The 25,918-nt window shown below is 59.9% G+C and overlaps 1 protein-coding gene across 1 annotated transcript; it reads right to left on the bottom strand.

The window, feature by feature from the left end:
* Window positions 1-9,675: 9,675 nt before the first annotated feature.
* On the bottom strand, window positions 9,676-25,907 carry IGHMBP2 (immunoglobulin mu DNA binding protein 2). The gene is made up of 15 exons (XM_079788670.1): window positions 25,755-25,907; window positions 23,811-23,980; window positions 21,676-21,859; window positions 21,359-21,456; window positions 19,671-19,834; window positions 18,846-19,046; window positions 17,359-17,506; window positions 16,326-16,500; window positions 15,494-15,676; window positions 15,103-15,221; window positions 14,172-14,266; window positions 13,265-13,388; window positions 11,440-12,354; window positions 10,727-10,899; window positions 9,676-10,234 (listed from the first exon to the last, which is right to left on the bottom strand). Exons 1-15 carry the CDS (start codon window positions 25,838-25,840, stop codon window positions 10,037-10,039), a joined length of 3,033 nt encoding a protein of 1,010 aa, XP_079644796.1. The 5' UTR covers window positions 25,841-25,907; the 3' UTR covers window positions 9,676-10,036.
* Between the last annotated feature and the right edge of the window lie 11 nt (window positions 25,908-25,918).

Here is a 25,918-nt window from a genome sequence, read left to right as displayed (position 1 = left end):
GGAGAGAGAGAATAATATCAATGCGAGAAACATCGATCAGTTGCCTCCTGTACCCTGATCTGAACCCAAAACCTGGGCAAGTGCCCTGACCGGGAATCGAACCCGCAACCTTGCGGTGCACGGGGCAGTGCTCCAGCCCAGCCACAGCAGCCAGGCCGTGTCCTTCTTAAGGAGCACCCTCCCTCTTGCTGAAGAGCTTTGGGGCTCCACAAAGGTTAGCATGGGTGGAAGGCAGAGGGATTCCCATTCGGACCCCAGACGGTCAGCAGGACCCTGGGACAGCTGAGGGGCCACCACACAGCCCCGGGGCCCTGGGCAGGCTGCTTCCGACAACACTGAATTCTTCAGGTCAACAGAATGGCAACCCAAATCCCCAATTTCTTGTTTTGTGATCTGGACTGAAACGCGAGGACGTCTGTGCCGATGCTGAAAGCAACGCTGTGGTTGTTGTTGTTGACTGGAGGTTGATGGACTTGGGAGAGCCACGCACTTCTGCAATTCGCCAAATCTGTGCGATTCACAACCTCACAATTTTGTTATTCGCTCAGCAAACGTTTACGAGCGTTTACTGTGAGCTAGGCGCGGCTCCCAGAGGCTGCACGTCTGTCCGCGGGAAAAGAGACCTCGAGAAGGTTCCAGGAGCCACAGAGCAGAGCCTGGCCCCGAGGAGCCCACGTCTGTGGCACCACCAGCGGCTTCTCCTCCTGCCCTTGCTCCAGAGGGAGCTCCCTTCAGCAAATGAATGCCCCACGCCTCCTGCCCCCCCCACCCCCTGCTGAGGATGGATCCCCACGTGTGCAGGGTGGGGCGGAGAGAAAAGCACACGTTCAGACTGCACCAGTAAGCACCCGGGTGACTTTTGAGGGAACGGGTTTAGGGGAGAGCATAACGGGGGAGGTGCTCGCTTACTAAGACCAAGAGGAATGCCTTGATACGCGTGTGTTTATAGAAACCGTACCCGAGTCCTCGCCCACGCGGTTGGACGTGGTCCTAGGCATTTGCACGCCAGTTGACACGAATCCGAAACTCCCCCAGGCCAGGGGTTCGGGTGGCAGAGAACAGAGTTCGCAGCTTCATGTAGATGGGAGGACCCCAAGTCCTTGGGGGGAAAGGAAGGCATGTGGCCTGGGGTCCCCCTGCACCCACCACAACCCCAGGGAGGACCCCGAGGGACCCAGAGCAGGCAGTGCCAGGACTCTCCACGGCACTGGGCAGTGAGTGGATTAGGAAAAGGGCGTGCACATGGGCTTGTCGCCAGGTGGTCCAACGTCCAATCCCCTTTCGAGAGAAACCACAACCTCCTCTGCGGGAATGGCTTCCCAGACTTTTTTTTTTTTTTTTTTTTTTTTGGTTAGGTTGTATGATGTGGTTTTTTAAAGGAGCACAGCATAGTGATTTAATATACACTTACACTGTGACATGATTACCACGGTCAAGTCAACATCCATCACCCGTCCACCACCACTGTTGTGTGCGTGTGTGTGGTGAGAACACATCTGAAAGAGCAACGTTCAAGTTCACGATGTAGCATTGTAAGCTCGAGCCCCCGTGTGTACATCACGCCCAGCGCTCACTCATCTCATACCTGGAAGCTGGTACCTTCTGACCAGCATGTCTCCAGGCCCCCACCCTCAGCCCCTTGGCAACCCCCACCCGACTCTCTATGGTTGGACCTTGGTTCTATGAGTTGGACTTTTTTAGACTCCACCTCTACGTGAGCTCCTACAGTCTCCGTCCTTCTGTGTCTGGCTGATCACGGAGCATGACGTCCCCGGAGTTCACACGTGTGGGTGCAGACGGCAGGGTCCCCTCCTTCTGCGGCTGAACGGTGCTGCACTGGGTGCATGCACCTCCGTTATCCCTGTATCGGTCCGTCCGCGGACACTTACGCCGCCTCCCGCCTCCATGTCTTGGCTGCTGTAACTAACACGGCGATGAGCGTGGGTGCAGACAGGTCTTGGAGATGCTGATTTCACTGCCTCTGGGTACAGTCCCAGACGTGGGACTGCTGGGTCCTAAGGCAGGTCCAGCTTTCATTGTGTTAGGAGCCTCCTCACTGCTTCCCACAGTGGCTGCACCAGGCCCATCTCCCCCGAGTCTCGATCTGGCACCTTCTGCCACGGGAACCCAAGGGCCCCTTCCTGCAAACCCTCTTCTCATCACGTCAGACTGAGGGCTGCGGCCGTGGCCTCTGAATACCGTCCCCCAAAATTCATGTTCACCTAGAGCCTCAAAGTGGGATTTTTAACTTTTTTAAATGTTTTCATTGATTTGAGAGCGAGAGGAAGAGTGAGGGAGAAACATCAGTGATGAGAGAAAGATCAATCGGCTGCCTCCTGCTCGCCCCCTAGTGGGGATCAAGCCCACAACCTGGGCATGTGCCCTGATGGGGGAATCAAACCAGTGACCTCTTGATGCATGGGACAACGCTCAGTCCACTGAGCCACACCGGCCGGGCAAAGTGGGACTTTAAAATAGGGTCTGTAACTAGTCAGGATGAGGTCACCCTGGGTTGGCGTGGGCCCGAAACCCAAAGACCGATGTCCTTAAGAGAAGGTCATGTGAAGAGACAAAGAGGCACAGAGAGGAGGCAGAGCAGGGGGTGAGCGGCCACAGCCAGGAACTGGGGGGAGGGAGGCCCCACGGATCCTTCCTGGCCTCCGGAGGGAAACAACCCCTGGCACCGTGGGCCCAGACTTCTGGCCTCCAGGACTGGGAGAGAATGAAACCTTCGTTTTAAGCCGCTGGGTCTGTGGTCACTTGCTGTGGTGGCCCCAGGACACGCTTACGTGGACTCAGGTGGCCCTCTCGCTCCCGGGGAACTGAGGCTCGAGGCAGGGAAGGCCCCCGGCCGCTCTGACCCCGAGGGGTTCCTGTACTTTCTCCAGACTGTTCTCTGGGCGCCGATCAGTTCGGCAGCGCCCACAGGCTTTAATCAGGTCTTCCTTTCCCCGCGTAGGTCAGACAGACAGAGTGCTGAGCAGGGATGTAAACGGTGTCCCTCAGGGACGGGAGCTGCCTGGTCTCCCGGCACCCACATGGCTGGCACCTCGCCACCTGAGGCTAGTGCTCACAGCCCAGATTTACCGCCACCTGGCGGACACCCAGGAGCCCCAGGAGACCCCGGAGCCGGCCCTGCCCGGGGAGCAGCCATGGGCACTGGCAGGAGCCTGGGAGTGGCCGAGACCCTCCCCCAGGACAGGACGCAGCGCCAGCACAGGTGAGAGGACTCGGCGCGCAACTCCCCGTGGTGGAGTGGGAGGCAGGGGGGCCCAATGGTTAGGAACATGCCACTCACTTGTCCCCTGGCTGACCCTGGGCCGCTCCTCGGACATTTGCCAGTGTCCCCTCCTCTTGTGCCCACAGGACACTCACGGCACCCTGCGGGCCGGCCGGCTTGTCCACGCTGCCGCACGCAGGAAACGCCCGCTGAGAAAGCAGAGCCCTGGCGAATGCGCCTGCGCCCAATGGTTTCCAGCACACAACAAGCTTCTCTGCGTTCAGAGAAAAGATAGCAGACTCGAAAGAGTGGAATGATTTTCTTCATCTACTTTAATGGAGGGGGGATTGATTTGTGAATAATTGGGGGGGGAATCAATTTCAGGCAAATGTTGTTCTCCTTGTAGACGGTGCTATTTCACCAGCACAAACAAGGGACGCAGAACCCTGTCCACGCCACGGCTTTCCGCGTGGTTGTTTATGCTGGAAGCAAGGGAAAGGCCTGCAGCCAGCTCCCCGCTTGGCGTGGAGGCCGAGAACATTCCTCCAAAGGCAGCTGTGAGGCTCGGGCGGGAGGGGTTCTCCTGGCCCGGGGCCCACAATCTGTGCTCCTCTTCTTCCCTCGCTGAGCACCCACCGTGAGCCTGTGTGCACGAGGCTCCGTGCCATGCTGACAACACTCCCGCAGGGCAGCGGCTGCCACACAACGAATCACACGGTTCATTATTGGACCGGCATTGTGCCCAGTGCCTCTAACAGGAAATGCGGGGCGAGGTCAGCACGGAGCCTGGGATGGAGAGATGAGGAGATGGAGGTGGAGATTCGGGGAGATGGAGAGGGAGATGAGGAGCTGGGGAGCTGGGGATGGAGATGGGGATGGGGATGGAGATGGAGATGAGGAGCTGGAGAGATGGGGATGGGGATGGGGATAGGGATGGGGATGGGGATGGGGATGGAGATGGGGATGGAGATGAGGAGCTGGGGAGCTGGGGATGGAGATGGGGATGGGGATGGGGATGGGGATGGGGATGGGGATGGAGATGGGGATGGGGATGGGGATGGGGATGGGGATGGGGTTGGGATTGAGGATGGGGAGATGAAGATGGAATGGGGATGGGATTGAGAATGGGGAGATGGAGATGGAGATGGGGATGGGGATGGGGATGGGGATGGGGATGGGGTTGGGATTGAGGATGGGGAGATGGAGATGGAGATGGGGATGGGATTGAGGATGGGGAGATGGAGATGGGGGTGAGGAGATGGAGATGGAGATGGGGATGGGGTTGGGGATGGGGAGATGGAGATGGAGATGGGGATGGGGATGGAGATGGGGATGGGGATGGAGATGGGGATGGGGATGGGGATGGAGATGGGGATGGGGTTGGGATTGAGGATGGGGAGATGGGGATGGGGATGGGGATGGAGATGGGGATGGGGATGGGGTTGGGATTGAGGATGGGGAGATGGAGATGGAGATGGGGATGAGGATGGGGATGGGGATGGGGATGGAGATGGAGATGGAGATGGAGATGGAGATGGAGATGGAGATGGAGATGGAGATGGGGATGGAAATGGGGATGGGGATGGGGATGGGGATGGGGATGAGAAGATGGAGATGGGGATGGGGTTGAGGAGATGGAGAGGGGGATGGAAATGGGGATGAGGAGATGGGGAGATGGAGATACATTCCCAGGTGATAACTAGGTTGTCAGGGGTGGGATAGAGGTTGGAAACAGCCCGCTGGGCAGCACATGGGAGAAAACTGACCGAATGTGGGCCTGCCGGGGGCGGGGGGCAGAATTGAGCCGGTGTTGGCCAGCTCCTGGGTGATGCCCCCGCAGACACACAGGGCCCCACACTTGGGAGGGCACAGGCTTGGCTAGTCCCAGGCACTCAGACTGGGACACACCGAGTTAGAGATCCTCTTAGCGAGGCATGAGTGGCTTCTGTTCGGAGCTGGGGGGAGACGGCAGAGCCACGAGGCTGCGGAAGCGGCTCTGGCCCAGTTTCCCCGAAGCGAGCCCAGCAGGGCCCCGGGTGCATGTGGTTTTCGGGGACAGGCCGCTCAGAGGAAGAGTGGGGAGCAGCCTGGGGACACCACGTCATTGGCCTCCGGGCCAGGGGCCGCCTTTTGAACCTCTGAGTCCCGCTGCGCTGTCCCAATTCCTGAGCCCAGAACCAGGAGCAAACCACAAGGCTTTGGGTAAATCTGTTATGCAGCCATGGTAACGGGCACAGCCATCTCTCCCTCTGACGCGTCAGAAAGCCCTGCCCTCGGGAACCTGGCCCCAGTCCCCCTCTGACGGCTGAAGTCTTCCTCTCTGGCTCCAACCCCCTGGCCCTCCGTCCCCGTCGCCCACAGGAAAACAGCCCTCACGCGGCCAGAGCAGGGCTCGGCCCACACTCCCACCCTCCGCCTGCCTGGACCTGTCTGTTTCCCGGGATACAGGGTCTGTATCTCCCTTTGAGAAAGGCTCCATGTTTTAAAAACATTTTTGGTTTTTGGTATCACGGCCGAGGGTCACATGTGAATGGGGGTGCTGTGTCTCTAAGCAAGATCTGCATTGCCATCCTGACCAGAAGTCTCCATTCTGTGCCTCCTGCACACTGGCTGCCCGCCCTGGTGGGGGCCGGGGGGCCCCCAGTGGGGCCTGCGCCTCCCCGTGGTCCTGAGCATGCCGTGCAGCAGGGCCTGCTTTGGCGTATCTGTGCATGGGGCCACAGCACAGGTTCACCCCAGCTCAGAGACCCGCGGGCTCCTGCTTTAAGGCGCCCCCCAGTTCATTCGGAGAGAGAGCCGGCATTCTGGGGGACTTGCCGGGCCCTGGCCCCACGAATCGGGGGGAGGAGACGGCACCAGCAAGCTGCACACTCCGTCCTCTCGACCTGAGGATGGGGCACCAAGACACTCCTTCATTTGCTAACGATGATACACCAGAAGTTTCCAGCACCACTGGGCTGTGGGATCTACCCTGGGCGCCCCCATCCCCGCCCACAACTTCCTTCCATCCATCCAGGGCCCCAGCTGCCTGGGTAGCATCTCTGCACAAATCAGAGGCTAGGAGCCCTCCCTCCGAGTGACTTGATGGGCAGGGCACAGGGGTCCTGCAGCCCAACTCACCCCCAAAAAGCCCAACTGCATAGCCTCACGCAGGGCCTGCTCTGTGCACCCCGAGAGGCAAGCAGGGCCAGCTCGGGCCAGGACCACCCGACGGCTGAAGTCTTCCTCCCTGGGGCTGACCCCTAAGTTGAGTGACAGGACAATCTAATGGTGCGGGCATTGTGTTTAACAGGAAATGAAGGGGCGTGAGAAGACCTTTGGTGGGTTTCTGCTCCTCTGGGCCCTGAGAGCTCTACCTCATTTCACGAAAAGAATCTAAGGATGGCCTCCCCATAAAGAGATTCACCTCGGATTGGGAGCACACCCCAAAACAGCGGTTTCCAGATATTCCTGAACACCCCCATCAACAACGTAAATAAAAATGACACACCGAGACCAAGTGGGACGTATCCCAGGAATTCAAAGTTGGTTTAACATGCAACAATCAATTAATGATATTCCATCTTAATAAAGGACAAACCCCACATGGCCATCCCAACAAGCTCAGAAAAAGCACATGACAGAGTCCAAGACCGATTCACGATTTAAAAACAACAGCTCTAGTAAAAAATGTACAAGTAAACAGCAACTCTCAGCAAAGGAACGATGGAGGAAACTCCACCGTCTGCACAGGGGCCCAGGGGCTGTGGGCGAGCCTGCACATCCCTGACGTTCCCTACACTCGGCGCCGCACACAGGCCCTGGGTGAGGCTCGCGGCATGATCGCCGCACCTCTGCAGGTGGCACAAGAGGGTGGAAGGGAGAGCTGAGCGGGGCTGCGGAGGAAAAGGGGAAAACGGCTGCTAAAAAGGCAGGCAGCCAAACACCAGAGAATCGACAGAGCAGTTCACAAACGGGGCGACCCTTCCTGGCAGCGTTCAAACTCTGCCCGCCCAGAGGAGAAGCCTGCTCACTCCCTCCGCTTCTCCTCCAAGCACAGAAGTTTCCAGACCAAATAAGGCCGCAGCTTTTCCAACGCTCCTGGCACAGAACGCAGTTCTTCTTAAGTGCCACGCTGTCGCTCTGCCCAAAAACACCCCGAAGCAGCATGGTGCCCATCAGCCCACAGGTCCCTCTGGGTAACGCTCCAAACAAACCCAGGTAAACACGGAGCAGCCAGGCCGGCTGCTGACCTCCGCCCACGGGCAGGTGGTGAGGACAAACCCTGCTCAGGGGGAAGCCCGTGCCCACGCCGCGGGCAGGTCTCCCGAACCAGCCACTTCTGCAGGCAGCTGCCCGGCTCCTGGGGCCCTCACGCCGGCCTTGGCCTTGAGCAGCAGAGGCTGTTCGCTAAACCCAGGTGAGGAGCCATGCGTGCTTCTTCCATCGTCACTGCAGGGCTCTGTGATGTTTCAGGCATTTCACAGCCATCCCGATAGGCCCTGTGACTTCCCTGTTTTACAGACGGGGAGACCGAGTACGAGGCCACGCAGGCTGTGAGTGGTAAATCTGGGAATGAACCCCACAGGCTCCAACACCGGGCTCCATCCTGTGCCTGTGGCCCCCGCCCCAAAAGAGGGAACCAGCAGGGCTGGCTTCTAGGCACCTCCCCAGGGGCCAGGAGGCACGCCCTCTGACGGGAAGCCTCAGCCGGCTCCGCTGCGCCTGCAGGTCACCGGTGGTCACACCCGGTCACACTCGCTGGCTGGGAAGATGTTTGGCTTGGGATGTTTTTTCCTTTTTTTTTAAGGCTCCCCTGTCCAGGCCAACTGGAGACATTTTTCAAGCAACCAGCTACAAACATTTTCCTAACAAGGTCTCCCTGGATGAGAAATGGAAACGTTTTGCATTGCCATCGTCAACTCTGACATTTTAACGATGCGTCAGTACTGGCTGGCGTGGAGGTCAGTGGTGGAGGGGTGAATGCTCCGTGCACTGCACCAACACTGCACCAGGTACCCCGAGGAGCCCACTGACCCGGGCCCAGGCCAACACAGCTCTGCCGGCTGCTCACCGCGGGGACTCCTCAGCACAGCTGGCGAGGTGGAGGCTGTTCCCGTCCCTGTGCAGAGGAGCAGGCAGGTCGGAGGGGGGGACCTGCTGAAGCCGCGTTCGTTGAGGGCGCCAGCATTCAGACTTGGGGTTCTCCATTTCTGGACCTTCCAGCAGCCCCGCCCATGCTCTTCCTGGCGGAATGGCCCGTGGGAAGAACATGTGGATGAAGGCGCAGGTCCTGATCTTTCTCTAACACTGATTTGGCCCTGCCCACCATGCTGGGACGGGGTACACCAATGACATATACAGATGTGGGCACAACTGGACCAGCAAGGACCCTTTTAGCTGCAGAGACAGAAACCCAAGGCGGACTTTCTTCAGCTAAGAAAGGGAATTTATTCAGGACACTGGGAAGAATGGGGTAGGGGTCAGGTGTGGCTGGATCCAGGTGCTCAGCAATGTGATCAGGCGACCCCCACCCCATTGTTGGCTGTTTCTGCGTTGGCCTCCTCTCCTGCAGACAGGCGCCCGCAGTGGAGGAAGAGCGTCTGTGCGTGGGTGGCAGGGTGGAACCCTGGTGGGCCCTTTTGGATGCCGGCCCACCCCTGAACCTGTCCTGGCTGTGGCCAGGCGGGTGTGTCTCTGATCCGGCCAAGGACACACAGCCTCCCTGTGGCCAGGGCATCAGAGTTTCTCATCACACAGACGGGAAGATAAAGCAAGCACCCTCAGCAGGCACAACGGCTGCCCCGTGCACCCAGCAACCGTGACGTCTCAAACGCATGTGGGCAGGCTCTGGGCTCACACGCGTCATCGGATGGATGGCGTGGCACTTAAATACAGGGTCCCTGCCCCGTCCCCTCCCAAACAGTCTAGTTCCAAAGACACTTGATGGGAGCGAGAGGAAGGCATGTGGGCAGGAGGACGGGGTGCCCGTGAGAGGGCGGCCCAGCACTGGCGAAAGCAAAGTGGTCCAAGTGTCGGGCTGGCGTGGAGGACACATAACTGTGCAGGACAGACAGGCTCCTGAGGGACACGGCCTGAAACACGGAGGCCCTGATGCCTGGTCAGGAGACAGCCTCACAGAGGCCAAGGGACCTGGGAGGGGAGGGCACCCCGAAAGTGAGACCTGGGCCGTGCAGGTGAGGGGGAGGCAGAGCTGTGACACAGGGCAACCCCCCAGGCCCCCAGACAGGCCGCCTCTCTGACCCCACACAGCCCCCGGGAAAAGGCCTGCCTGGGCTCCTCCCCAGGTTACAGACCTGCCCGGGGGGTGGGGAGGGGGTAGCCAAGCAGAACAGGAAGTGGTTTCTTCCTGTCACCTGTTAACAGGACAAGGACTGCCCCCGCAGCGACCCCGTGCCTTCAACCTCAGGAAAGTGAGCAAGACGGGAAAGAAAGCCATGACCTACTGTGGGCAGTGTGCACGTATCTTTAATTCTTAAATAATTTATATTCCTCTGAAGCAAATAAAACTCTGCGCTGAAATATACATCCATCGAGGTTCTCTTACAGCAGTTGGCGAGGGACCTCAGAGAGCCCCACGGGGCCTGGTGCCAGCAAAGCTGAGACCTGGGGCGGCTCTCTCCCAGGAAGGTCCAGGGAACAGCCACTGAGCAAGGGAGGGCGCGCTGGGCCCGAGGACCACCCTGCCCAGAGGCCCCGCACTCGCCCATGCGGCCTGGCCACATGTCCCGGAGCAGCTACAAGGCACAGGACACCAGGACGGCCGCGTGCCTCCACCCGCATTTGCAAAGACCAGGCCGGAGGGTGAGGATGGGCTCACGTCTCCTTCTCCCTCCTTTTGCTCCTCCTCTGGCTGCTCAGCTCGCCCAGCTTCTTGTCCAGGCTCCTCTGCAGCTGGGCCCTCTTGGCGGGGTCCAGGGACCGGTCCTTGGTCCCACTGCCGGCGTACAGCACTCCTTCCCGGCTGATTCTCTGCCGGGCGTGGGCGCGAGCCCTCTCCCCACAGCCATGGATCTGGGGGTTCACGAGAGTCAGTGCCAGGCGAGTGGGGACAAGGCCCCGCCGCTCTGCCCATCTTGGAGCTTGGGGACCATGAAGCCCCAGCGTGAGACCTCGGAGGGGCTCCGTCCTCCCCCACACACGGATCCTTCACCCCCAGGCTCCCTTCCTTCGCCCGTGGCCTGGCCCCAGCCCGGACCACCCTCGAGCAGAGGTGAGCGCAGGCCAGTCCGCAGCCTCCCTGACGGGGTGACGCAGTTGTGCACGGTGATACACAGAGCTCAAGCCCATCCCACCGCGCTCATGCAGCAAAATGCGCCCAAAGCAGAGTTATGACCTCCTCTGGGGAAAACACTATTTTCCATCATCTGACCCCAGTGCTAGACCCGAGGGGGTGCTGGCTGGGGGTGTCTGGAGGACGCTGCCCCACACTGGCAGACTTTGTCAGAGGCGTGGGACGGAGGAGTGGGACCAAGGGGAGGAAGCTACGCCCAGGGGCCCGCGCACCTCGGGCAGGCAGTGGCTGAGGCAGTAGCGGTGGCTGCAGTGTGGGCAGAGCTGGCCCAGGGTCACGACGCTGGCCCGGCACTTGGCGAGGCCACAGGTGTTATCAGCCTTCATGGCGGCCGAGACCAGGGCGTCGAAGTCCTCCGTGGAGGGCAGATCCAGGGCCGCAGGTCCTGGGGAGAACAGCGCCACTCAAACAGGGAAGAGCAGGGTCGGACAAGTCTCCGGGGGCGGGGGAGGGGGCATGGCTGCCCCATGAGCAGCTGCGCCTGCTCCCTGCTCTCGGGGTCAAGGCAACGAGCAAATGCAGGCTCACGCATGCTCAGTGTCCGTCCTCAGAGCTAGAAACCAGTCGCCGCCAGGAGGGTGAGCACGCGGCCCTTCGGGGTCTGAGTCAGGAGCACTGTCGCCACGGCAGAGGTCTGGGACTCTTCCCTCCCGTCCCTGTCTGCTCCTCCAGGCCCTTCCCTGCAGGGAGCGCACCTCCTCTGCCAGGCCCTGCGCAAGCCTCCAGGGATGCGAGGGTCACTGTGACCAGTCGCCACCCTCAGGGACTCACTCCAACCCGTTGAACATAAACCGCAGAATGCAGAACCGGGCCCCCCAGGAGGAAGTCCTGATTCTTGCTTGGGGGGCAGGTGCGCTGCAAGTGGGGCTAACAGCCCAGTTAAGGGGACACCAAGCCTGTGTTCTCATTAGCTGATCCGACTCACCTTTTGCATCTTTCTTCTTTTTCTTTTCTGGTAACTTCCGCAGCCCCGGGCCCACGGCCCGCGACCCCTCCTTGGCTCGCTGCTCCTGCCTGCCCCTCTCCCTCTGCAGTCTCTCCAGGTGCACAGCCCTCAGGTCCACGCCGGGGGGCTCCGTCTGCGTGGGGCTGGGGGGCTCGGGACAGAGAGGGGCTTTGCTGTCAGTCCCTGCCAGCACGGGTGGGGCGGGTGGGACCGGTGTGGCTGGCGGGGCCGGTGTGGCCGGTGTGGCCAATGTGGCCGGTGTGGCCGGCGGGGCCGGTGTGGCCGGCGGGGCCCTCTTGCTCACGGTTACGAACCTGTGCTTGCCTTCCCCGGAGCTGTCGTGCCGCAGCCCGTGCTCTTCCGCGATCTGGTGGACGCGCATCCTGTCGTGTGAGTTCAGGGAAGCAGGAAACTCCAGCTGCACTTGCTCACTGGCCACAAACTCGGCGATCAGGGCCCGGAAGTGGTCCGCACTGTCCCTGCTCCCCGCGCCCCCTGGGCTGCCTCCGTTGAGGCTGGGCTGAGACTGGGCCTCAGAGGCCACGGACTTCCCGTCCCGCGCCTTCTGGCCCAGCCTGGCGGTCGCTCTGGCCGCCCCAGCTCCCTCCGGCCGCCGGCTTCCGGGCTTCCTGGCGGACCCGGCTGAGCCTTGGGGCTTCGCACCAGCCTGGCCGTGTGCCTGGGACCTCTCGTAGGAGTAGTTTTCAGGGACGATGTCCTCAAGATACTCAAAGGCCGTGCGCACCTCCCCGTGCTCCGTGAAATAATCTACCAGGGTCTTCAGGAAGGCGTGGTTGCTGACCGTGCGGGAGTCGCAGACGATGGCCACGTGGCGCCGAGCGCGGGTGATGGCGACGTTGATCCGCCGGTCCTCGGCCAGGAAACCAACTTCACCTGGTAACGAGGAGGGCGAGCGGGCGAGATCTAAGCCTGAGGAACAGGAAGCAGACTCTCCTGCCCTCTCGCAGGCACCCCTACGAAGGACCCGCTCCAGGCTGCTCCAGGCTCAGCACCGACGGCCTCCTGCTCCGCCTCCCACGGACTCGAGGCCCTAAGGCCCCGCCGTGACGCCGCGGCTGCTGACCCTGCTGCTCCCCACAGCGCATCAGGATGGTAGACGGTACCCGGCTAACACTGCGGTGGCTCTCCTACTGTCGCTCATTTCTCAGTAAGTACCACTCCTCCTCCCCGAGCCAGAGCTAGGTGACGGGGGGGCGTGGACGGGGCTGCAGCTGACACACGAGAGAAGTGGGGCCATTCCAGTGCCTTCTCCCGCCCAGCACAGCTGTCCCACCTCCCACCTGTTTCCAACCTCCCACTGGAAACGCTTTTCCAAGCCCGTTAGCCGCAACACTGTTTCCGGGTACAACTTTCTTACCTACCGGAATCCCACAAGCTCTGTGGGCATCAAGGCCGGCCGGAGGCTGAAGCAGCCTTGAGGCCAGAAGACGAGCTCTGAGCCTGAGGGGCTCCACCTCCTGGGCGGTGCCCGGCCGCCCAGCCTGCCTGGCTCCCAGCCCCCACCCCAACCGCATGCTCGGGCCCTAAGCCTCCATGCTGCTCCGTGCCGGGAACACCTTTCCCACCCCTGGCGCCGCTCTCCCTGCTGTGCACGCAGGGCCCAGGCAGGGCCCTGTTACTCGAGGCCCCGTCACGTCTCGCTCCCCACCGGCTCAGTCTCTCCTCACGCTGAGCTCACAGGACAGCCTGCACTCCATGCTCACTCTCCAGGACGGCACGGCCGGGAAACCCAGCCGCCTCGCGTGCGTGACTCACTTCTGGGACTCTGGCGAGCGCTCCATACCTTTCCTGTTGGATCTGACGAAGGACAGCACCACCGCCTCCTTCTCTCGGCCTTGGAAGCCGTCGACTGACTTGATTTCAAGCTCTGGGTGCCTGTGAGCAAGGCTCTGTCTGAGCAGGTCCACCTGAAGCACCAAGCAGACCGGGGCCTCAGTCCGGGCCCCAGCACAGCCTGGGCCCAGGCGGCTCGGACACGCTGTCCTTCCACTCAGCAGAGGGCCTCGCCTGCAGAACCGCCCCGGCCTGGTTTCCACCATGGCCTTCCTCACAGGCATGCAAAAGAGCCAACAAAATCCCCACCACCACCAGATAGGACCCCCACCCCCACCAACACCGACACCCGAAGGGAAGAACAGCGTCACTTCTGCGGACTCACCACCTGCCCTCTGCAGGGAGCCAGCACCTGTCTTCCCTTCAGAAACCGCCCCCTCCCACCTCTGTCCCCCGGGTTCCAGAAAGCCTGGCCGCCGGTCCCAGGGACGGGCGAGGACCCAGCTCCAGGTCATAGCAACTGGCTCGGGCAGGGGGACAGCCAGATCAACAAGACGGGAAACTGAGATTCTCGTGGCAAAGGCCACAAAAGGACCTCTGTTCCCGGGGGCTGCCTGTGTAAGGACAACGTCCCCGAGGTTGCCGGGGACACTGGGAAAGCTGGCGGGAAACAGAAGCCAACACAGGGAGCCTGGCCGGGAGGACAGGATGAGGCGGGAGGTGCAGAGCGAGTGAGATGGACAAAGGGACAGATGGAGGCTCTTGCTGATGTCATCTGAGCCTCAATCCAGACGTGAGGTGGCCGACTCCAGCCCGGCGTTTTTGGTCATAAGAACCAATAAACTGCCCTTTTCCTTTCAGCACGGAGGGATGGCTGGGCCCCACTGACAGACACGGAGAGAAAGGGGTGCTCGCACCTGGAGGTTGTACGGCGTGATGACGGCAATGTCGCTCGCCGCGACGCCAGCGTCCACCAGAGCCTGGACGTGCGAGCTGACGAGGCGCACCTCCCCTGCAGGCACAGAGAGCAGGCTTCCAGGACAGGGCACGCGACACCGAGGTCAGCGCTGCTTCTCCCAGCAACCCCCCCCTCTATTATGTCGAGCTGATCTGGGTATTCCTGGGACCCCACACCTGAGTTGGAGTGTCCCCAGACTCAGAAACAAAAATGCAGGACGCCCTGCCCCCACTGGGTGGCCAGTGGGTTGAGGGTCATCTGTGCACCAAAAGGTCACCAGTTCTATTCCCGGTCAGGGCACATGCCCGGGTTTCGGGTTCAATCCCCAGCTGGGATGTGTACAGGAGGCAACCCATTGATGTTTCTCTCTCACATCAATGTCTCTCTCTGTCTGTGTGTGTGTGTGTGTGTGTGTGTGTCTCCTTTCCTCTCTCTCTCAAATAAACTTTTAAAATGAAAAAACTACAGGACCCCCAGCCAACCTGAATTCCAGAAACAACAAACACTCTCAGTGTAAGCAGGGCCATATGTCCTGTCAGTGGCAGCCCTGGAGTGGAACCGAGTGGACGTCCCGCGGGCTGAGCAAGAACCTCATCCCAAGACCAGCCAGGCAGCGCTGGCCACGCTGCTTGGACAAGAAGATAAAACGCTGCCCAGGCCATGGCTGCCTCGAATTGCCTCGAATCCGCCCAGACCGCGGCTGCCGCGAGCATCTCTTGCTCATGGAGAATATTAAACGCGCTCAGGCTCAGCCTCCGGCTCCTAACCGCCCAAGGCTCCTCGGTGCTGCCCTCCCCTCGCTCCCAGGTTGGCAACTAGAGGGACGTGTGTGTTTGGAGGAGCCCGGGGTCTGTTTAGACAGAAAAGCTGACCCTCCCGAGCGAGCTCACCTGGGTTCCCTTTAGACTGGTCCTCCTCCCCCTCCAGCTCAGACAGCCCACAGCCGGCCGTGTCCACGAGCAGCAGGGGCAGGCCCGTCTCCTCCGTGGCAGCCACCCCCGGGAGGTCCCTGCACAGGTGGAGACTGAGCATAAGGCCCTGGCGCCGAGGTCCTGAAAGCAGAACCCGCATTTCCCTTCCCGCCTCAGCACTGCCCCGCCCACAGGAGAACGGCACCACCCACGGGCAACACGATGGACAGGAAGCATGTCACACTGGAGGCCCCCAAGCCCACTCTCCTCCCCAGAAAACTGGTCTTGGAGGTGACTCTTCCTCTAAAACCTGTAGACCCCTCGGTGGCCCAGGGCTCCATCAGGACACGGCCGTGGCCACATCACTCACCGCAGGAGGTGCTCTGCCACGGAAGGGTGTGCCGTGAGCTGCCCGCGGTACAGGGCCTCCGAGGCCCACTGCATGATGGCCCGGTGCATGCGGTACTGCACCGTCAGCGTCCGCACCGCCCCCGCGCAGCAGCCCTGGGCCAGCCGCTCCATCAGGCTCAGCGACAGTCCCGCCCGCGCAGCTCTGCACCGAGAGGAAGCGGAGGGAGGCCAAGCCCGGAGTCTGGCGTGAGACCAAGGCCCAGGGAGGAAGCTGTCCTCCAACCTCGAACCCGACTCGCTCCCCAGTTCTGACCAAGAACTAAGGTGTGGTCGGCGGTGAAGCTAGGGGTCCGAGGCAGGAGCTGACCGGGGACCAGCCTGCAGGCCCAATGCCCCCAGTCAGTCAGCCCACAGAGGCCGCTCCGCTGTGGCGTGAAGACTGGAGGGCCACGGGAGCCTGTGCTCAGGGCGGGGGGGACGACACTGTGCCCACAGCGGGCAGGCCTGGAAGGAGGTGTCCCCGTGGAAGGAGGTGCCCACAGACCAGGCCTCGGGATCCACGCTGGGCCGTGTGCTGACCCGCCCCGAGGGCAGGCAGCACAGCCCACAGAAGCGGGTGAGCGCGGACGTCCACCCCGCGGCCCGTCGGGGTATTCTATCCAAGCACGGGCCGCAGGGACCATGACACAAGCCCTGGCCTCCAGGAGCAAGGCTGAGGTGCGACGTCTAAATGAGCAGGTGTGGGGGCGGCACACCAGGGCCTCCTGTGAGCCGGGACTTCTGGGCCGGCCCTCGGGGGACAGAGCAAAGAGTGACCGGGAGGGGCCAAGGCGCTCGGCAGGGGGGCTTACTTGGGAGAGACGATGGTGGGGGGCAGCTGCTTGTGGTCCCCGGCCAGGACGCACTTCCTGGCCTTCAGCAGGGGGACCCAGCAGCTGGCTTCCAGGGCCTGGGCGCACTCATCAATGACCACCACGTCGAAGTAGCCGTCGGGCAGCAGCTTCAGGGGCCCGTCGGGAGAAGCGCCTGGTGGAGAGGGGAGCCACGAGCTTTACAGGGGCTCAGGCTGTGAGCGCAGCTGCCGGGGCGCTAACAGAGACGCCGACAGAGACACCGACAGAGGCACCGACAGCCCGCAGCTCCACAACCCAGCCTCGCGTTCAGACTAACAACGTGCAGCCCAGAATGATAACTTGGCGAGGACGGCAGAGGCCCGTAGCGCCTGCCCTACGTGAAGCGGTGTGTCCCCAGCCACGGGCCACTCAGATGCCTCAATCGCCAAAACCCATCACCCCTTCGGGGCTGCGACCCAAGTCCTCGGAAGGCAGTCTTATTTGTAAACGTTCCTGCATCATTTTCTGAATTTAAAATGTAACTAATTCTCTTCTAAAGTGTTTTCAGAACAATTAACTGCTGAGCCGACACCCAGAGACAAAACCTCCACGAGTCAGAACCAGCCCACCAGCTCCTCCCCGTCCCGCCCCCACTCCACTGCTCCGAGAGAGTTCAGTGCGCAGACCTAGCCCGAGAGACAACCGCGAGGGCCTGGGCAAGCCCCCACCCCCAAGCCTGCTCCTCATCTTTAAGATAATAAGACAATATTATGAACAATATCACATCAATAAACTCAACAACTTAGATTAAATGGATTAATTCCTTCAAAGACACCAGTTCACTTAAAAAGGGCTAACCTGAACATAGTCCTGTATCAGTTAAAGAAATCTGCTGTGCAGTTAAAAACCTACCCACAGAGAAAACTCCAAGCCCAGAAGACTTCCTGGTGAATTCTACCCGGCAGGGAGGACCATCCGACACAAACGGCTCCAGAAAACTCAGAGGGGGACACCTGAGGCCCGAGGGCGGGGCGGAGACCGCCCGCCTCACCTGTGTTTGTGGCCAGGACCACGTCGGCCGCCCGGAGGCTTTCCAGCATCGCGGCTTCTTCCCTCGCCTTCAGCTCCTTCCTTAGCAGCCTGATTTCATTTTGAAAAGTACTTTTCTCTCTCTTATCCTGGGTCTTTCTAATTTTTACCTACAAAGGAAAGCAAAAAAAAACATAATCCTTTTTTTTTATTGATTTCAGAGAGGGGAAGGAACAGGGGAGATAGGAACATCAACGATGAGAGAGAATCATGGATGGGCTGCCTCCTGCACGCCTCCTACTGGGGACCGAGCCCACAACCCGGGCATGTGCCCTGACGGGCAATCGAACTGTGAACTCCAGGTTCATGTGCCAACCACTACACCAGCCAGGCAGAAAATATAACCACTTTGACACAACTTTGCACTTATTTAGCTCTTTTTAGTTCACAAAGAGCTTTTATTTATAATCACTTGGTCCACTTCGCTAAGTTTCTTAAAAGGCAATAAAGTCAAACTCTTTCTTGAAGGAGCAACAGATACACAAAGTGCTAAGCACCTGCCACCTGCCTGGCCTTAGAGCCAGTGTCGCTGCACAGGGCGAGGCAGACGGGACGCCCGGTCCTCGCAGCAGATGCCGCTGTAACTGTGAGCCCGGCCCCGCCCCCAGTCACGGACAGGCTCCTGCCCCTCAGGACCTGGTTTAGTAGCACATACACAGAGAGGCTGAGCTTCCTTTTTATCCCACATTTGTCAAGAGATTTAAAAATGTTTTGTTTAACCCATTAAATGGCTACGTAAACCCCAACTTACTTTAATACTAAAAAAGAGCTGTAACCCCTGCCCTGGCCGGTTGCCTGCAGACCAAAGGGTCAAGGGTTCGATTCCCAGCCAATGGCACGTACCTTGGTTGCAGGCTCAATCCCAGGCTTCGGACGGGGTGCGTTTGGGAGGCAACCAATCCATGTGTCTCTCTCATTGATGTTTCTCTCCCCACCCTTCCCAGTGGAAAAGCATCCTCAGGTGAGGACTAAAGAGACGCCGCCCCTGCCCTCCCTGTGACGTCCGCTCTGGAGGACAGGGTGCGGCGGCAGTGACAGGAGGGCCACTGTGCCCAGCTCCGAGCGGACAGCACGATTTAGACAGGAGCAGGGCCAGGCCCTCTTGTGCATTTGTGACGAGCGCCAGCACGCCGAAGACGTCTGCACGCCTCCCGTGCTGAGGGACCGCGGGTCCTGTCCCCGCCCTGCTGCCCCCGCGCTGGCCGCCCTGCGCCACCCGCTGCCCTGCGGGAAAGGCTGACTCCAAGCACCCGCCCTGGGAGGCCAGGCCCCGAGGAGCGCGGGGGCCGCAGAGAGACCCGAGCTCGGAGAGCACACGCAGGGCAGGACGTTTCAGGAAACCAGGGCAAACGCGGGAGCTGGAGAACCAGAAAGCTCGCAGCACCGAGGACATGAGAACCATCTCAAACTGCAACCGCCGTGAGGCGCATCCGGCCGAGACATACGTACCGAGACCTGGTCGATGTCCCTCCTGATGTCGGCCACGATCTGGGCGCCGTCGCTGCGTGCCAACACCGCGTCCAGCGAGTGCTGCTGGATGGACTCCAGGAGCCGGGCAGGGTGCCCGAGGCGCAGCGCCCGCCGCCCGCTTCGCGCCAGGCGCTCCACCAGGTTGTCCACGGCGATGTTGGAGGGCGCGCAGCACAGAACCTGGGGGCGCAAAGCTCAAGGTCGGGTGTGGGGATTCGTGTTTAAGGAAACCACCTCGGTTTACACTGAAGCAAACGGAAAGCCTCTCGGAGAGGAGAGAGGGTGCAGTGCGGGCGCCATGATGCCAAGGTGTGAGCCTCAGCGGCGGGGACGGGGACATGTCACTGCAAACTGTCACAGTGTCTACACAACGAGAATCTGGGCTGGAGAACCTACTGGTCCCCGAGCACCAGGCGTGCGGAGACTGGTAACTGACCCATAGGCCCGGACATAACCCGCTGGGGCGCCGTCTCATCACCAACCACGTCGTGCTACCACCCGACAAGTGGACGGGGGCGCTCTGAACCGCTCAGCCTTGCTTCCAGAACAGCAGTCCCACCGTCACAGCAGGCGGCGGAGAGGAGAGTCCCTCCTCAGTCAACGCCAAGAACAGGGGCCCGGCCTCCCCCGTGTCCTGGCACCGCCACCCCCATCGAGGTGGCCCAGGGCGCATCCCGTGTGCCACTCGGCTGTCAGGAAGCAGAAAGGGCCCACCAGTGCTCAGCTAACGTCAGGGACGTCCTGACCCGCCCCCCCCCCCCCCCCGCTCCTGGGGCGGGGCAGTGCGGGGAGAGCCCGGCCCACCTTGCAGCCCTGCTTCACAGCCTGGAGGATGAACTCCACCACGGTGGTGGTCTTCCCGGTGCCAGGAGGCCCGTGGATGATGGCCAGTTCTTTCTGGGCCAGCGCAAACGAAACCGCTTCCTGCTGGGAGGCGTCCAGGGCGGCGTTGTAGAAGGTCGGCGCCCCTGCGGGAGAGGCGACAGGGTTAGGCCGGCTCTCCAGGCACTGAGGAGCACAGGAGGGAACGGGACTTCGGGAGGCACCCGATCAACACAAAATCAACCTGCTGTGTTTTCTAAAGATTCCCCTAGAACAGGAAGCAGCAGGCTGAGGACCAGGCCAAACCCAGTCTGCCGCCCGCCTCCCTGAGCCGGAGTCTCCTGGGACCTAGCCACGCCGCCACGCCCCCCTGCCTGCTTGCTCCTGCACCAGCCCGCACAGCCTAACGTTGACCTTCTGTTCCTTTACTGAAAAGCCTCACCACTCATGCTCCAGGATAACAGACTCTTCAAGGTAAATGTTTCTTGGAACATATTGTCCCTTTATACGTGCCCATAAAATGGCAAAAATAAAGGATTAAAGAACCCTAGCCTGTTAGGCTCGGTGGATAGAGCATCGGCCTGTGGACGGAAGGTCCCAGGTTCGACTCTGGCCAAGGGCACATGTCCGGGTTGCGGGCTCGATCCCCAATAGGGGGCGTGCAGGAGGCAGCCAATCAATGATTCTCTCTATCATCATGTTTCTCTCGCCCTCTCCCTTCCTCTCTGAAATCAATAAAGATATGTTTTTAAAAAAAAGGGTACTAGCAAAAAAACAAAGGAAAAGAAAAAAGAGGACTAGCAAATTCCAGCTCCGAGTTCCGATTCCGACTCTCATGGCCACACTGATTACTTGCTCTGTGTGCCCTGTGCTCCGGGAGCAGGTAGTGCTGTATCCGGCCCTGCTCCCACGGCACCCGCCCCACGGTGTGGCGACGCCGAGACGTGTGAACTCACAGGCCCAGGTGCAGACCCGAACGGGTTAGTGATGCCAGGGGAGCCTCCGTGCCCAAGCACATCCCACCACTACACACTGTGCCCCTTTCTCCTTAGGTGTCAGCCACCATCAAGACATGTCACGCTCCTTCACAGGGGGTAAACAAATAACGTGTGTGCGTGTGCATGCATGTAAAACACACTGTCGGATGTGGATGTGGGAAAAGAGTTGAAGATGAGACACAGGTACTGTGAGGTGAACTGAGTGGCAGGTTTCTGAGTGACTGACGCCCTGCTTTTCTGCCTCCGAATACCCTAGTTTTCCATGACACGTGTGTCACTCTTAGTGTCTACAGCGTGCTGAGCACACAACCCCGGGAGGCTCTCACTCCGAAAACCATGCTCTCAAGCACAGGTGAGGTGGCCTGACCCTCCAGTGTGAGGGGCTGCCACCCACTTTCAGGGCTCCGGGCTGGAAGAAACACCGCCGTCTCGAAAGGCAGCTGGGGTCAGGGAGAACCCAGAAAAGCCAATGGAAGCGCTTTCTCCGACGCTGAGCCCCGGAAAGAGAGCCCAGCTCATGCAAGTCACTCCCAGGACTTGATCTAAAGAAATTAAGGTGATTTCTTCTACCTGAACCTCCTCAACCTCGTGACAGAACAGCCCCACGGCCACGTTACTCCCTACAGCTTCCCTCGTGGTTTCATCCAGAAGAGAAAAAGCATAAGCTCTTACGTGTGTCGCCGGCAGGGCTGGGCGCTGCGCCGCCGAAGAGGACCTCTATGAGCGAGAACGCGGGGCCGGCGTGGTACTTCTTCAGGGCGATCAGGGCTCTGCCCGGGGAGAAAACCCAAGGGCGGGGCTTAGGGAGAGCCAGCCATGAAGTCAGGGCGGAGCCCCGGCCCCCCCTCCGCCTGCAGCGCCCAGCTCCGGAGAGGGCGCACGGACAAGCCCAGCCCGAACCCACTGCTCTCTGCCCAGCCCAAGCATGGTGGGCTGAGCGAGCCATGCTTAAGGAAAACGTTACATGTGAGGTCCAGTCACACGCTTACTTCTTCAGGCGCTTGTAAGTGACGTCATTGGCAAGTTTTAATAGTCGGTAGAAATTCTGTTGGTCCAAGCTCAACTGGAAATCACAGGACTGGTCAAAGGCCACTGTGACCGATTTCTGGGTGATCCGGGTCAGGACCCCAGTGGCCAGCTGACCTCCTTCATCATTTAGACCCACAATATCGCCTGCGAAACAAAGACTCAGTTATGTAAACGTTGAGCAAAGTTAAATGTGAATTATTTTATACAATAAGTCCCAGGTCATTTCAAATATCCTGTTACTTTCTTTAGAAAATAAACAGTTAACATCTAAATCACACACGTGAGCCCTAACCGGTTTGACTCAGTGGACAGAGTGTCGGCCTGTGGACTGAAAGGTCCCAGGTTCAATTCTGGTCAAGGGCATGTACCTTGGTTGCGGGCACATCCCCAGTAGGAGGTGTGCAGGAGGCAGCTGATTGATGTTTCTCTCTCATCGATGTTTCTAACTATCCCTCTCCCTTCCTCTCTGTAAAAAATCAATAAAATATATTTAAAAAAAATTTTTTTTAAATCACACACGTGAGGTCAATGAACTGTTTACAACAAACAGGACCGACCGTGGATAAAATACCGTATGTCCAGGGCCCGCTCTGCGCCAGGCACTGTTCTGGGCGCTGCTCTGGTGAGGAGTCAGCCGGCCCCTGCGCTCCCTCAGCGGGGAGAGACCAATACAGCGCCTATCAGGCCAGTGCCAGGGGCCTGAGGAAACATGAAGCTCAGGGAGGGGACAGGGAGGGACGAGGGCGCCATGCTAGAAAGACTGTGAGGTAAGGGCCTCCCTGAGTGGTGAGTGCTGACAGGTGGGGGCCATGGATGAAGTGGGGGCCACGAGCACCTCTGGGGGAGAAGACCAATGAAAGAGGGGCAGTGTGTATCTGCCGCCCGCTCCGCAGCGATCTCCCTACATCCTATGAAAACTGTTCGGTGATTCCCCGCCTCAGGGATGCAGAGTGTGTGACCCGTGCCTGAGCCCATCAGCGCTCCACACGCCCCTGGCCAGTGACTGCTCAGGGACGGGCATGGGACCAAATCAGAGGCCGAGACACAGCGAGCCTTTCCTTGGGCACCGGGACAGAGGCCCTCACTCTCTCCACCTAGACCAGGACCTCAGAGGACGTAGGGCCGGAACGGCTCCCGCCTGGTGCCTGAGAAGGAAGCCAACCCAGAAGAGGGCGAAGCCAAGAAATGGAGGGAGACTCAGCCCAGCGCCCTCCTTCGAGCCCCGGCGCCCACCTTGCAGCGGTCCTTCAACGCAGGCCTTCCTGCCCAAGCCCGTTTGGCTTGGGTTCTGTCACTTGACCACAGTTCCAACCGAAACAGAACCCACTCTGAGATAAAGCCAGGGCCACCCGCACATTTACACCCTACTTATTCCATGTCTGCAAGAGTGTGCCAGGCATGAGCCAGGCATGTTCTCGGACCCAGGGGTTCTTCTTGTAAGCAAAGAGTTCCGTCTGCACCTTGTATCTTTTCTCTGCCTCCTTCCCCAACTTTTAAAGGGAAACATCAGGTGGCAACAGTACTCTTGGGGCAGAGGTCAAGTTCTGTGCATGGGGCCCGCCATGGGGACCTCCCCCCCGAGACTGCCCCAAGAGTGCCCGGAATAGGAGCCCCTGTTTCCGAATGCATCTCGAAGCTACTGAGCCTCAAAACCGCTCCTCAGAAGAAACAGCTCCACCTGACTCTGTCCATAGCTGCAGCAACACACCGAATTCTCAGCAGGCTACTTCTCAGCATAAATGCCACTCGCTCTGACTTCCTGTTTGTCGAGGAGCCATCAGTCTCCACGGCCATTCCCTCCACAGAGCTCATTAACTGAACACACACGTTTACCTCTGCGTTTCCAGAGTTTCCAAGACACCTGCACAGACAGGCCCTGCTCCATCACTCCTGAAAGACACTCAGCAACCCCCTTCGCCTGCTCATGGCAGCCCACGGCAGCTGGCCACGTGAACACAAACTCTGGCATCAGGTCCTGACTCGCCGTGTCACGCTGGGCAGGTCCCTGACCCTCTCCTCTCAGCCTCCTTAGACAAAACGCCCAGCTTGAGGCTGCTCATACTCAGTTATGTGGCTACGTCAGAAATACACAGACCGGAGGAAAAGCTGTTACTGGGAAGCACTCCTGCAGACGCGCATTTCCGGGGCTCGAAGGTGACCAGCAGCTGTCCGTACAGCCCGGTCCGCTGGCTGGACACCTGCAGCTTCAGCAAGCAGACGCCGCGGCGCTGGAGCTCCTTCAGAGAGACGTTCTCCTGCCAGGACCTGGAAGACGCCAGGAGGAAACGTCAATCTTTGTCCTCACCGTGTTCATACCCACCCTGGGTCCTCACCGTGTTCATTCCCACCTTTGTCCTCACCGTGTTCATTCCCACCCGGGCAGGAGAAACGAAAAGGGGAGAAAATGAAGACCTGGCACAGGCGCCGAACACGAGCCAGTGCAATTCCGGCTCTGCCCCTCTCAGACCTGCCCCTCCCGCCTCCCTGAGGGCAGTTCATGACGCGGCCCTTCCCCCAGTCACCTGAGTCAGAACCTTCTGCCACCTTCTCCTTCGCTACTCTCTCCCCCATCCTGGTTCAAGTCACTGAGTCCTATCGGGCCCTTCCTGTTTACAGCCTGGATCCACCTCTCCCTCTCCCTCTCCCTCTCCCCTCGAGAGCCCTGACTCAGATTCAAGCCCACATCACTGTCATCCTGGATTAAACAGAGCTTCCTGGCCCTAGCCGGTTTGGCTCAGTGGAGAGAGCGTCAGCCCGCGGACTGAAGGGTTCCGGGTTCGATTCGGTCAAGGGCAGGTACCTGGGTTGCAGGCTCCATCCCAGACCCAGTCAGGTGCAAGCCAGAGACAACCAATCAATGTGTCTCTCACATTAATGTTTCTCTCTCTCTCCCCCTCCTTCCACTCTCTCTAAAAAACAACAACAAAAAGAAGCTCTCAGCACCCAGGTGATCCTCCTAAAATGCAAATCTATTCACCGCCCCCCCCCCCCCAAACCTGCTTAACTTCAATGAAAGCCATCCTCTGCACCAGAATATCATACAAGCTCCTCTGCCAGGCCCTTCTCAACCTGATGCCCATTTACCTTCTCACAGGGGCTTACTCTGCACTTGGTACCAAGCTGGGCACTTGACTTTTAATAAAATCATTTCATTCTCTCAGCAAACCTGTGAGGTGGGAATGATCCCATTTTACAGATAAGGTAACTAAGGCTCAGAGATATAACCTGCAAAGCGACACAGCCATAAATGAAGGAGCTGGGATTCCCCACAAGCTCTTCACTGTCACGTCAAAACCTCTCAAACAAACCCCACCCACGTATATACTGCACCAGTGGAGTGTAAGCTCTGGAATCAGGTCCTGCCTCTGCCTGCACTGCGTTGGGCAGGTTCCTTCACCTCTCCCCTCAGCTCCTCCGACATGAGAGTAACAGTAACACAGTAACGTGCTTTGTAGACTAGGCCTGAGGGTTAGAGGAACTGGGATGGGTGGGCAGGGTTTACAGCCTCCATCACTGTGCGCTTAGTGTTTCGGTGAAATGCCTATTCCTGTTCCGACACAGGGCGGCTCTCCCGGCTCCCGCTCCAGGACACCTGCACCCCGGTTTTCCCGAAGCTGTGCTCAGGCTCCACCTCCGCCCTGAAGCACCCCTCGCCCGCTCCCGGCTCAGGGTTTCTTCCCCAGCTCCGCGCACAGCCGTCAGCATGGCCACTTGTACGCTGGAAGCGGGCTGCTTAGGCGTCTATCCAGCCCTTGCGCTCATACCCCGGCTCCCAGTGCCAATCACTCTCTAATGGGGCCTGGCACACACAGGGGCCATCATCTACAGCGCGGACGGATGAGGAAGAGGGCTGAGCAGGCGCTGGGAGTCGAACTGGGCAGAGGCAGGATCTCGGAATGAAAGTTCGGGGAGGAGAACTTCGGACCCAAAAACGAAAGGGTCCAAAACCAGAACGGGCCGCCCAGGGAGGTGACGAGGTTTCCACCTCTGGGCTGGGGAACTGCCGGACCGACCCCGAGAGGAGGGCCGGCGGCCGTACCTGCGCTCCTCGACCTCCGCGTCTCTCTCAAGCTCCAGCAGGTCCAACTGCTTGGTCACGAAGGTTTCCACAGCCGCCGAGGCCATCGCCGCCGCCGCGCGACCGCGCCGGAGCCGCCGAGGTCCCGTCGCCGCGCGGGGAGATGTTCCCCGCCGGGCCCGGTG

This window comes from Cnephaeus nilssonii, assembly GCF_951640355.1.
Source record: "Cnephaeus nilssonii genome assembly, chromosome: 13".
NCBI lineage: Eukaryota > Metazoa > Chordata > Mammalia > Chiroptera > Vespertilionidae > Cnephaeus > Cnephaeus nilssonii.
Note: the sequence above shows the minus strand (reverse complement) of the source record. Positions and strands in the feature narration are given on the sequence as shown.

What these genes read in the sequence shown, in the direction of transcription:
- IGHMBP2 (XM_079788670.1), bottom strand. Translation starts at nt 25,840, where the DNA reads ATGGCCTCGGCGGCTGTGGAAACCTTCGTGACCAAGCAGTTGGACCTG. An exon ending in CCAGTCTAAAGGGAACCCAG is followed by an intron (nt 14,267 to 15,102) that starts GTGAGCTCGCTC and finishes CTGTGCCTGCAG; the next exon opens with GGGAGGTGCGCCTCGTCAGC. An exon ending in TCAGCCACTGCCTGCCCGAG is followed by an intron (nt 10,235 to 10,726) that starts GTGCGCGGGCCC and finishes GTGAACCCCCAG; the next exon opens with ATCCATGGCTGTGGGGAGAG.